Source organism: Mustela putorius, unplaced genomic scaffold (genome assembly GCF_011764305.1).
Source record: "Mustela putorius furo isolate JIRA1106 unplaced genomic scaffold, ASM1176430v1.1 tig00000596_pilon_pilon_pilon, whole genome shotgun sequence".
Classification (NCBI taxonomy): Eukaryota; Metazoa; Chordata; class Mammalia; order Carnivora; family Mustelidae; genus Mustela; species Mustela putorius.
Window position 1 is genome coordinate 8,691,681 of NW_025421428.1, and position 12,406 is coordinate 8,704,086.

At 45.6% G+C, this 12,406-nt stretch overlaps 1 protein-coding gene across 8 annotated transcripts in view; it reads left to right on the forward strand.

Annotated features, from left to right (window-relative positions):
- The window catches only part of RALGPS1 (Ral GEF with PH domain and SH3 binding motif 1), a 270,593-nt gene that overhangs the window by 46,137 nt on the left and 212,050 nt on the right, over positions 1-12,406 (forward strand). For all 8 annotated transcript variants that reach the window (XM_045082428.1, XM_045082426.1, XM_045082430.1 and 5 more), the window contains 2 exons: positions 2,144-2,265; positions 5,391-5,498. In XM_045082428.1, the coding sequence (XP_044938363.1) occupies positions 2,209-2,265; positions 5,391-5,498 (165 nt within the window). In that variant the 5' untranslated portion in view covers positions 2,144-2,208. The remainder of the gene's footprint in view (positions 1-2,143; positions 2,266-5,390; positions 5,499-12,406) is intronic.

A 12,406-nucleotide genomic window follows, 5' to 3' on the forward strand; every position in this document is an offset into this window, starting at 1 on the left:
CTTCGTCCTACCGAGACCTTCTTTCAAAGGTCTCTTCCTGTTTTCGTGCAGCTGCCTTCCAGACCTGCCCCAGCCTCCGGCGCAGGGTCCCGGGTAACAGCGGGCACTGCTTCTCTGAGGACACCAGTGATTAACAAAGGAGTGTTTCCAGTCCGTCCCCTTGCCCTCATGGGCGGGGAGTTTGGACTCTGGAGGAAAAACTTAGCCGACCCGCGCTTTTTTTCCCCCTTTGCTTTCTTAGTACAAAAAGGATCGAGCATTCAGAAAGGCTGAGAGAGCAGGGCAGTGACCTTTTGTCAGTGGAGGTCGGTTGTCGGCGTTGTGACGTGGTCGCCTTATCTCGACTGCGGCGTGTTTTGGGGATTGATTTGGAATGAAGTCGCAAGCTCACTTCAGCTCCGAATTCTGCCCCGTGTTCCCCAGATAGACTCGCTCCTACTTAATCTTCCCACTGTTGCTCTCATGCCCCAGAAAATGAATGGTAATTCAGTATCCTCTGAAATGTCCATATCCGGTGGTCCCCAGTTGGCCCCCAAATGTCATTTATAGCTCAGACTGGTTCCTCTCAGTGCCTGGGGGAAGGAAGGAGGGAGGGTGGACGGCTCACAGGCTGTCGCCGAGGAGCACGCGGCTGACGGAAGCCGGCAGAGTGGTTGTGAGGGGATGGCCATCATGGCTTTGGAGCCGTGCGCTGCCGGAGCCTCTGGCGCTCTGGCGTTCCTTCTCAGGTGTTTGACGCTGTCCTTCTCTGGTGTTCGATGTTGCTCGCCATGGGCCCTCGTGGCTGAGGCTCTGGCAGCATCACAGGCAGGGTGGAGATCTTCTCTGTCTACCTCCAGACCATCTTCCCCGGGGGGCTTCAGGCGAGACCTTCCCTCCAGGGTGGGTCTTCTCTGACACCGTGGATCCGGCATATATTTCAGATGAAGCTCTTCACCTTCTACAGATCTGCTGTGCTGCCGGTGTCCCTTTCCTTGAGGACGGATGCACCATCCTTCTGGCACCTCAGGCCAGACACCAATAATCCTTAGCTTGTTCTCCTCTGTCCTTCTTCCCCATCAGTTTCTGCTCCCGCTGTCTCCCAGTCTGTCTCCTTCTCTCTGACTTCACTGTGACAACGTCACTTAGCACAGACGACCTTCAGCGCTGGCCTGGGTGATTGCAGTTGGCTTCCAGCTGGGCCTCCCACCTTCTCCTTTCCTTCCCCTGTTACATTCTCCCTGCTTTCCTGGTCATTTTCCTGCTGAAAAGCAGGTGGCAGTTCTGGAATGTTCAGTGCTATGATGAATGCTCTGTTAGGGGTGTGTACACACTGGCATGAGAGCATCTGGATCTGGTTCGAGTGTTCTAGGGCACGATACTCAGAAGAAACGACGTTTGAGCAGGGCTTTGAATGATGATGGGATCAGGAAACAGCATGAGCGAAGGCACTAAAGCTCTCTGCGGTTCAGGTTCCTCACATGTAATATGGGCAGAAGAGGACCTGCCCAAGGCTGTTGTGAGGGTCAGTTGAGTTAATGTACGCCAAGTGCGTGGCACGTGGTGAGCACTGCACAAGTATCACCTTGCTCCTGATGAAGTGGTCGAGTGCCTGGGGAAATGCAGTAAAATCCATTTGTCTTCTTTAACAGCTTTCATTTAAAACAAAGGTCAGGGGGCCTGGTGGCTCAGACGATTAAGAGTCTGCCTTCGGCTCAGGTCATGATCCTGGAGTCCTGGGATTGAGTCCCTCATTGGACTCCCCTCAGCGAGGAGCCTGCTTCTCCCTCTGCCTCCTCCTGCTTGTATGTGTTCTCTCTCTATCAAATAAATAAATGAAACAAAGGCTGTGTGGTACCTGGGGGGCTCAGTTGGTTAAGCCTCTGCCTTTGGCTCAGGATGATCCCAGGGTCGGACTAAGCCCTGCGTTAGGCTTCCTGCCTAGTGGGGGGGCCTGTTTCTCCTGCTGCCTGCTGCCCCCTGCTCGCGCTCTCTGTCTTTGCCAAATAAATGAATAAAAGAAAATTCAAGAAAAAGAAAAGGTAAAGGTCTTCTTTATGGTCTTCTGTTTAAGCCTAGCACAATGTTCCCTGCCACCCTCCCTGCCCCCAGTAGGATTAAGTTGAGTTTGAAACTGGTTTTCATGAGCCCCCTTGCCTTGCAGGACTTCTTCAGACAGGTTATGTCACCAACAGAGGCTGCCCTGAAGCTCCCTGCGGCCCAGAGACTATGTACAAGAGGAATGGTCTGATGGCTAGCGTGTTGGTCACCTCCGCCACTCCACAGGTACAGGGGTTGTGAGGATCGGGACCATGGGTGGGAGTAGGGGGACTCCTTTCAGTGGACCCAGGCCCCAGCTAAGTTGTAGGCAGCAAGGAAGCAAGGCTCCATGAATACCACCATTCTTAGCACTCCGGAGGCCCTTGGCCACACCAGGCGTGAGATTTGGGAGGCAGTCAGCCCTGAGGATCAGTCCGTTTTCTGCAGTCGTTCTCTTCAAAGAAAAACAAACACCTGCCCAGTCCAGTTGTGGCAAGTGCCACATTCCATTTTGGTGGCAAGATGGGATCAGACCTTTCCCAAGAAAAGCTGCTGCTGATTATAAATAAGTCACACATTCCAGAATGAAGTCAGACAGAAGTGATTCCAACTGGCCCCATGTTCTTGTTTACCTTGCTCAGTAGGAGATGGCTGTAAGGACTGGTGGTCTGAGAGTGGCCTGGGCTAGGGCCCCTGCCCTGGGCTTTGAGGGGGTGTAGGGGTTTGTTTTCCAAGTGCAGTGATGGAACGGAGACACGCAAGAGGAGCGGCTGTCATCAGGCCCAGGGATGCCACCTGGCTGAATGTGTACGCCTGGCCCCCATGACCACTGGCGAGGGAACGTGCAGTCCCTCTCAGCGGAGCTGGGCTTTTGAAATGATCCTGTGTGACCAGCTAGAAATTCATAGGAACCTATTCATATCTTACAAACCTTTAAAAAATTCCTTATTTTGATCTCTGCTTCTGAAAACAGACTTGTGAGTCCTTTTAAAATTCCCCACTGGTGCCAATACAGATTTAAATGAAGTTACTGCCTCATCGTCACCACCACCACTAGTGTATTTGGGGCAACACTGGATTAAATAAGGCCTCTTGTATGAGCGTGTGTGTCTGGGTCAGATGCAATGGGGTGTTACACGAAAGTTATAAAACCTGAAATCCTGGGAATGGACTGTTTGGTAACTGGAGGAAATCAGACTTCTGTTTTCATTTATAATCTATACTTCATCTAGAGGAAAATGTCTGTCTTTTCTGATCTCTCTGTGTGTATGTGCGTGCGTGTACACATACATGTAGACACGTGTGTATTGTGTGTGGGTGCAGATGTGTGTGTATCTGGAACGTGGTAAGTGCTCACAGCGTTGTCGAATGAGAGAACACGTATATAACGGAAGCGCTCAGTAAATTCTGGTGACTGACACCACATGCACATCCACCCCCGTGACTCAGCTGTCCTGTCTGCCAGGCCTGTGTCCTGTGTGTTCACACGTGACATCCCACCAGTCCTTACAGTAGCCCGAGCAGGTCTGTACTGTTGCTTCAGAAACTGAAGGCAAACTGGGGAAACTAAGGCAGGAAGAGGTGAATAAACTGGCTTAAATCACACAGCTGGCCAGCAGTAGGGGGATTCACAGTCAGGCCCCTGTGACACTCAAGCCAGCGCTCCCAACCGTGATGACACTAAATGGAGGAAAACCACCCTGTCACCTGAACTGCTTACTTTCTGGAAGGTGGGTGTGGCAATGCAGGTGATCGCCTGTTTGGAGCCTGTGCACAAGACCGAGGGGGCAGAACAGACTACCAGTTTCAAATGCATTCAAGACTCGTCTTTGTTACTTCTCAGAAGTTTAGCACAGATTCTCCTCAGGGGAGAATGTCCCATCATTCAGGGAACTTCTGAAATAGCCACAGCCAAGCCCGCCCAGGCCCCTTGAATCAGCGTCTCCTGGGGAGGGGGATTCTGCCCTCTGCTTTGTTAGCTTCACTGTATATAACCTGTACCACAGCACTGTGGGGGGCGGGTCGGGGGGGGGCTGCCTATGGTGCCATTTTCTAGAGAGCTCTAAGACGGTCAGGTGAATAGCTTGTGCGAGGTCGGGCAGCCGCTGGCGTGGAGCTGGCGTTCCCACTAGGCATGGCTTCAGAGCTCTCAGCCACCATGGTGTGCTGCTTCTTCAGATAACCTTCAGCTTTTGGGTATAGCAGCCTCCTTCGTAAAACCTTTCAGTGACACAGGCCTACTGAAATCTTCAGGTCTGTGTTTCCGCTCTTCCTTTTAACCTCACATTCTTGGTTGTTGACTGTTGGTTTCCCTCACTGGCCTAAAAACACTCTAGTTTCCAGTAAGATTGCAAAGTTTTTCCAGATATATCCTTTTTGGAAAGAGTGAAATAAAGAAGAATTAATAAAATCATGTTCTCTAAATCCCAGTCCAAGAATATTGAGGTTATTGGAAACCACAAAATCCCTCTTCACGGGTTGAGACGAATAAAACCGTTTATGAACAGGGCACAAGTTTTGGGTGGTAAGTTTGAATGGTTCCCCGAAGTAGAGTTTGATGAAATTAAATAAAATTGAGGAGAAGGTATGTTCAACATTCTGGGATCCCCACAGGGTTGGGCTTCATAAAACTGGCCACATTTGGGGAGTTTTAATGTGCTCTTTTATGGGAGACCCCTTCTGTCTGTGCAGGGCTCACTGGGTTCACCTTAATAAGGGACCCTACTAAATATAACTTTCACACCCGTCTCCAAAGCCAGTTGGTTACCTCTCACCTCATCAGCAATCTGGTTTTTAAATTCCAAATGGCCCATATATGAAATAAGCCTTGAGAGCTAGTTTAACATTTTGTATAAGAATTTCTGCAGTGACTTCCAGAAAACAATAATAACAACAACAACAACAAAAAGGTGAAACTAGGTAACGTTTGAGAGACAGAACAAGACCGATGATTGCCTCAGGCCTCCTGAGCTATGAAGTCCCGTTCTCTCTAAAGGAAGAGTGGGCTCTGTCTTTTTACCCCACCAGCTACACAGCAGGCTGGAAGCAGTTGGGGGCCATGATCGAGGGTAGGCGAAACTAGGTTCACCTCCTGGCTCTCTGGTTTCCTGGCTGTGATACCTTGGGGACATGGCATTGCCTCTGCTTCCTTATCTGTAAAGTGGGAGTAAAAATAGCATGTACTCCATTCCTTCAAGAATTAAACAGGAGTGTGTGTATGAAGTGCCCAGCGCGGTGCCTGGAATGGGGTACAGCAGTGGGCAGCAGGAGCTTTTCCTTCGTGTGTGCGTCCTCGCTCTGGGCGTGGGAGGTAGCGAGTCTGCAGTGAGCCCGACTGCTCAGGTGGCACCCTCTCTCCCTGTTCTCCGCAGGGCAGCAGCAGCTCAGACTCTCTGGAGGGCCAGAGCTGCGACTATGCCAGCAAGAGCTACGATGCCGTTGTCTTCGATGTCTTGAAAGTGAGTCCCGAGGAGTTTGCTGTAAGTAACAGAACTGATGTGAGTGTCTGGGCACCAAAACAGGTTGCGACAGGGGCTAGTTAAAACCGGTTGGAAACGACCCATATGCCCAACCTTAGGGTCTGTGGGATATAATATTCTTTATGAAATACTAGGCAGCATTGAAAAGGATGCCATCAATCTCGAATTAACCACCTTGGAAGTCATGTGCAGTATATACGAATAGTCAGTGAAAGGGGCAAGTTACAGCACCATTAACAGAGAACAGTGCCATTTTTAAAAAGCACATGCAATGCACACTTATTTATATTCGCAGAAGAAGAGGTCTAGATTTGGTGTTTATGTATTCATAGCTATCTGGATATAAATAGCCAAACATTATTTACTGTAACTTCTGGTTGTTGTAGGATTCCAATTAGTTGGAATTTAATTTTACTTCTGTTTGTTTCTTTTTGTTGGCCTTCTGCATTTTTTTTTTAAGATTTTATGTATTTATTTGACACACAGAGAAAGGTCACAAGTAGGCAGAGAGGCAGGCAGAGAGAGAGGAGGAAGCAGGCTCCCTGCTGAGCAGAGAGCCCGATACGGGACTCGATCCCAGGATCCTGAGATCATGACCTGAGCCGAAGACAGAGGCTTTAACTCACTGAGCCACCCAGGCACCATGCTTTCTGCATTTTCACGATGACTTTTCTATGATAAAAAATAGTATTTTGTAATAATTCATTTTTTTAAAAACTGGTTTTTCTTCAGCCAGTGTGTTTCTGCCCGTCTGACTGAGGGCTGTTCCTTGTGGTGGAGATGCCAAGTTGGCTTCTCGTTTTGCAGTGACTCGGTTTCTTCCTTTTGTGCTGTGAAGGTAGAGGAGTCTTGCCTGTGGGGTGACCTGGAGCCTGACTGCAAGCACTGTCTTGGGGCTGTAATTCTCTGCCGTGCCTGCTTCCTCCCTGTCCCCTTTGCTGTAACAGGTTTAGTGCCCTCCAGGATACTGGGGGAGCTACAGGGCCGCGTCTCAGCCCTCTGCTGTTGCCGGCCCCCACGTTTATTTTGTGCCGTGCTGGCATCACCTGGCATCACCTCCTTCAGCATAGTCAAGGGATCATCTAAAAACCCATGTAAAGCTCTCTAGCAACTGCCTCCTGTGAGAATGAGACCCTGTGTTCCTCCCAAGGCCTCCAGGGCCCCCTGTGGTCTGGCCAAGTCTCCTCTCCTGCCCCCATCTCTGTGCTTTGTGCTCCCCAGCTACACCTCTAACCCAGACTCACCCAGTGTCCCCCTGCCACAGGGCCCTGCGCTTCTCTTCCATCACTCCTACTGGCTCTTCTCCACGTGTCTCTGTCTCTGGCTTGGCCTAAAGTGGCAGCTCTCCATCACTCCTTTCCCTTATCCTGCTCCAGTTTCTTCATATTTCTTATTCCTACCCAACATAACATTATATAACATTTTTTTTGTGATATATCTTCTCTGGAATAGAAACTCTTTAAGGACGGGAGCTTTATCTGACTTGTTCATTGCTTTTTCCCAGTGCCCCGAATGGTGCCTAGCTCTTAGTTGGTACTCAGTGAATACATGTAGACTGAAAGAACTCGGTCTTCAGAATGACCAGATGAAGCAGATTATTAGCTCCTGATTTTCTAATAAAGAAGTGAAGAATCTAAGAGATGATTATTATTATTATTTATTTATTTTTTATTTTTATTTTTTGCCTGGAACATATAGCCAGGTATGGGCAGAGCCAGGTCTAAAACCTTCACCTCCTGATTATTCACCTAATGCTGGATGGTAATATTAAGGGCAGCTCCCATTTTTGAACACCTGCCATGTCTAGTTTTTTTTTCTTTTAAGACTTTGTCAGAGAGAGAGAGAGGGCACGTGCAAGCAGGGGGAGAAGCTGGCAGAGGGAGAAGCAGGCTCCCTGTTAAGCAGGAGCCCGATGTGGGACTCAATCCCAGGACCCTGAGAGCACAACCTGAGCTGAAGGCAGATGCTTAAGTGACTGAGCCACTCAGGCATCCCCCATGTCTGGGTCTTATGCTTAAGTGCTTTACATGCATTATGTAATCTACTTCTCACATCAGCCTGATAACTTAGGTGTATTTATTATTCCCAATACATTGATGAGCAGGTCAGTGCTTAAAGAGGAAAATCACTTCTTCATACAGAGAGTAAGTGGCACTGTCTATCTGGGATTTAAAACCAGGGCTGGCACTCTAGACCGGTACCATCCGACAGGAATACAATCTGAATCACATGTGCAACTTTAATTAATTAATTAATACAAATGTTAAAATTCCAGTATGGTTAACATATAGTGTTATATTAGTTTCAAGTGTATAATATGGTGATTCCACAGTTCCATATATTACTAAGGTCGTCGTGATAAGTATGCTCTTTAATCCCTTTCACCTGTTCCTCCCATGCTCCCAGCTACCTCGCCTCTGGTAACCATCAGTTTGTTCTCTATAGTTAAGAGTCTGTTTTACTTTTTATTTTTTAAAAGATTTTATTTATCTGAAAGAGAGAGAGTGAGTGAGAGACAGAGCATGGGGTGGGGGGAGGGTCAGAGGGAGAAGCAGGCTCCCCACTGAGCAAGGAGCCTGATGTGGGACTTGATCCTGAGACTCCAGGATCATGACCTGAGCAGATCGCCCAGCCAACTGAGCCACCCAAGTGCCCAAGAGTCTATTTTTTGCTTTGTCTCGTTTTTTCCTTTGTTCATTTGTTTTGCTTTTTAAATTCCACATATGAATGAAATCATATGGTATTTGTCTTCCTCTGACTGACTTATTTCGCTTAGCATTATACCCTCTAGATCCATCGATGGTGTTGCAAATGGCAAGATTTTATTCTTTTTTATGGCTGTATAGTATTCCTTGTATATTTGTACCACATGTTCTTTATCCATTCATCTGTTAATGAACACTTGGGCTTTTTCTTTAATTTGGCTATTGTAAATAATGCTGCTATAAACATAGGGGTGCATATATTCTTTCCAATTACTATTTTCGTATTCTTTGGGTAAATGTCCAGTGGTGCGATTACTGGATTGTAGGGTAGTTCTATTTTTAATTTTTTGAGGACCCTCCATTGTCTTCCACAGTGGCTGCATGGAGTTTACATTCCCACCAATAGAGCAAGAGAGTTCCTTTTACTCCATAGCCTCACCAACACTTGTCGTTCCTTGTGTTTTTGATTTTAGCCATTCTGACAGGTGTGAGCTGATATCTCCTTGTGGTTTGGATTTGTGTTTCCCTGATGATGAGTGATGTTGAGCATCTTTTCATATGTCTGTTGGCCATCTGGATGGTTTTTTTTGGGAGAAATGTCTGCTCCTCTCTGCTGCCTATTTTTAAATTGGATTATCTGGGGTTTTGGTGTTGAGTTATATCAGTTTTTTCTATATTTTGGATATAACCCTTTATGGGATATGTCATTTGCAAATATCTTCACCCATTCATTGGGTTGTCTTTTAGTTTTGATTTTTTGTTTTGTTTTATTTTATTTATTTATTTAATTTTGCTCTTAGAAGCTTTTTATTTTGTTATAGTCCCAATAGTTTATTTTTGTTTTTGTTTTCCCCTTGCCTCACAAGACTTACCTAGGAGAATGTTGCTGTGGCTGATGTCAGAGATCTACAGCTAGATTGCCATCCTTCTTCTTCCCAGTAGTCTGAAACTAAAGTAAAAAACAATGCTGGAACTTTATCAGTAGATCGTGGACAGCTTTCTAGGTCAACATGTGTAGATTTAATTTTCTATTTTTAAAGATTTTTTATTTTTTAAAGATTTATTTTATATTTTTAAAGTTTTTTTTTAATTTTTTAAAGATTTATTTATTTTCTATTTTTAAAGGTTTTTTTATTTGATGCACAAATAAGGGGAGGGGCACAAGCTGGGGAGGAACAGAGGGAGAGGGAGAGAAAATTCCAAACAGACTCCCCACTGAGCATGGAGCCCAGCTCATGGCTTGATCTCATGACCCTGAGATCTTGACCTGAGCTGAAATCAAGAGTCAGATGCTCTGGGGTGCCTGGGTGGTTCAGTCCATTAAGCATCTGCCTTCAGCTCAGGTCATGATCCCAGGGTCCTAGGATCGAGCCCCATGTTGGGCTCCTGCTTCTCCCTCTCCCTGCTGTTCCCCCTGCTTATACACTGTCTCTCTTTGTCAGATAAATAAATAAAATCTTAAAAAAAAAAAAAAAGAGAGACAATTAACCGACTGAACCCCTCAGGAGCCCCTTTAATTCACTATTTTTAATAGCTGCATAATACTCCAGAATCTGGATATATTTTCTTATATATTCCATATGTATTTTTTTTCATGGTCTCTTATATTGTTTATTCTCTTATATTATTTTCCTCATGGTCTCTTATATTGCTTCCAGATTTTTACTACTGCAGATAATGGTGCAGTGAACATTTAATTTTCTATCTGCATCTAAATGTAGATCTATATATAGTTTCCTTGTGTTCCAGTGCTCTGCTTTCTGTAGATGTAGGGATTATTGTTCAATAGTATGCTCATTTCACTTTTTAGGAGATAATATCTAAATGCAATGCTTGATTTTGGATCAAGAAAAAATTGTTATAAAAAAGTTTTGGGATATTTAGCGAATTTTGAATGTGGAGTGTACTATTAGATGTTACTAATAGTAACATTAGTTATTATGTTATTATTAGATGTTAGATGTTACTATTGTAGCAATGTAAGTTTCCTGAATGTAATAATTTTATCATTATGTTAGAGCATGTTCTTGTTCTTGGGAAATAATATGCTGAAAGGTTTAGGAGTGAAGAGTCATGATATCTGCATTTTCTTCTTGAGTGGTTCTGAAAAAAATGTGTATGTATAATTACATACATGGAGATAAAGCCAGTGAGGCAAGATGTTAATTAGTGAAGCTAGGTGGAAGGTTATAGAATCCATCATTCTATTCCTGCAACTTTTTATAAGTTTGGCTTTTCCAAAAAAAACTTTTTGAATGGTTTACTGCCAGATTGCTTTCCAAAAAGAACAGAGCAGTCCCTAGTCCTGTCGCTCCTGACGGTGCCGATGGACGACAAATGGCATCTTCCTGTTTAATTTGCATTTCCTTGACTACGATTCTAAATTTGCCAGACACATGGTTCCTGTGGCTCTAGGAGTAGAAGTAGGAATATATATCTCTGGAGCTGATTGCCTTTTGTTCCGTGAGCCCTCCTGGTCAGGCGTTGGTGGAGTGATCTCTAAATGCAAATTTAAAGATATTTTTTGTTATAAAATATGCCACTAATTTGCCAACAGCTTCCCTTGTTTGTTTATTTGGGGGTTTGAGAGCCTTTATATAAGGTTGTGGCTGGGAAAAGGGAATTTAGTCACCAGTGTTAGAGAAACACTACTCTCAACATATGCAGGAAACATTTTTTTTGTTTCCTTTTTGGTTGTGTATATTTCATTTACCTACACAGAACCACGTCTTTCTTTAGGGCCACGTTGTGAAGTGCTTCAGTAGTTCTCTCCCTTCTGAAGTCTTCACCTCAGCAGAAGTGTTTTGTAGTATGTGGAGATTAGCCATTTACCTAAAAAGCCTGAATTTTTAGGGGGCCCCGGATAAGAAAGAAGGAGGTGGGAGAAGAAGTTAGGATTAAGGAAGGCATCTCCAGCATGACTAGCTTCACTGGGCGTCCTGTAGTAAAGCTTTATTTCCCAGTGGAAGGAGAAACCATTGAGAGACGTGCTCGTGAGTGCGCTCCTCAGCCCAAGCACGGGTGCCTCGCTGTGGTGGGTTTCGGTCATTCATTCCTTCACTCACTTGTTGCTTTTGTTTAAATTCCAGTTAGTTACCATACAGTGGAGTGTTAGTGTCAGGTGTACGATGTAGAGATTTAACACTTCCATACAACTCATCGTGACAAGTGCTGCTGGTAGACAAGATGGCCGCATTTCTGTGGGGGCTGCACCACACCCCTCGGAAATGCCCTTTCTCTCCAGGGAGCCGGGGCCTCTCCCCTGCAGTCATGGTCATCTCCTGAGGCCGAGAGCTGCTATGAAGGGAGATGGGACCTAACTTCCCTCAAGCTCCTACTCCTACCCACACCCTCCCTTCTGGTAAAACTGCCTGCTTTGGAGTGCCTACACTTCCTGGGAAGGACTGCTCGTCAGCAACCTCTCCATATGTGTTTGGCTTTGTAGTAAAATGTCATGAAATTTATAATCTGGTGATTTTACCTATGTATTGACATATTCTTGTTCTGGACTCTGAATCTTTTTGGTCAGAATTGAAAGGATAGAAGTGGGAAAGTCTTCTGAAAACCCTCAGATTGTGTGTTTGGAACCAGCCAGTCTATTTTAAGTTTGGAGACCTCTCTTGTTGTTTATTTTATTTTATTTATTTATTTTTTAAAAGATTTTATTTATTTATTTGACAGAGAGAAATCACAAGCAGATGGAGAGGCAGGCAGAGAGAGAGAGAGAGGGAAGCAGGCTCCCTGCTGAGCAGAGAGCCCGACGCGGGACTCGATCCCAGGACCCTGAGATCATGACCCGAGCCGAAGGCAGCGGCTTAACCCACTGAGCCACCCAGGCGCCCCTTATTTTAATTTTTTTTTAAAGGTTTTATTTCTTTATTTGACAGAGAGAGATCACAAGTAGGCAGAGAGGCAGGCAGAGAGAGAGGGAGGAAGCAGGCTCCCTGCCGACCAGAGAGCCTGATGCAGGGCTTGATCCCAGGACCCTGAGACCATGACCTGAGCCGAAGGCAGAGGCTTTAACCCACCGAGCCACACAGGCGCCCCATTTATTTTGAATAAAACACCTGAATACGTATTCTGACTTAGGGGCTGAGCAGGGATTTAGGATACTCAAAACTTGGACCATCGCAAAAAAAATGTGAAATGTAAAGCCACTATTTTAATAAACCATTTGGAACTTCAGTAGCTAACCCTAGAAGT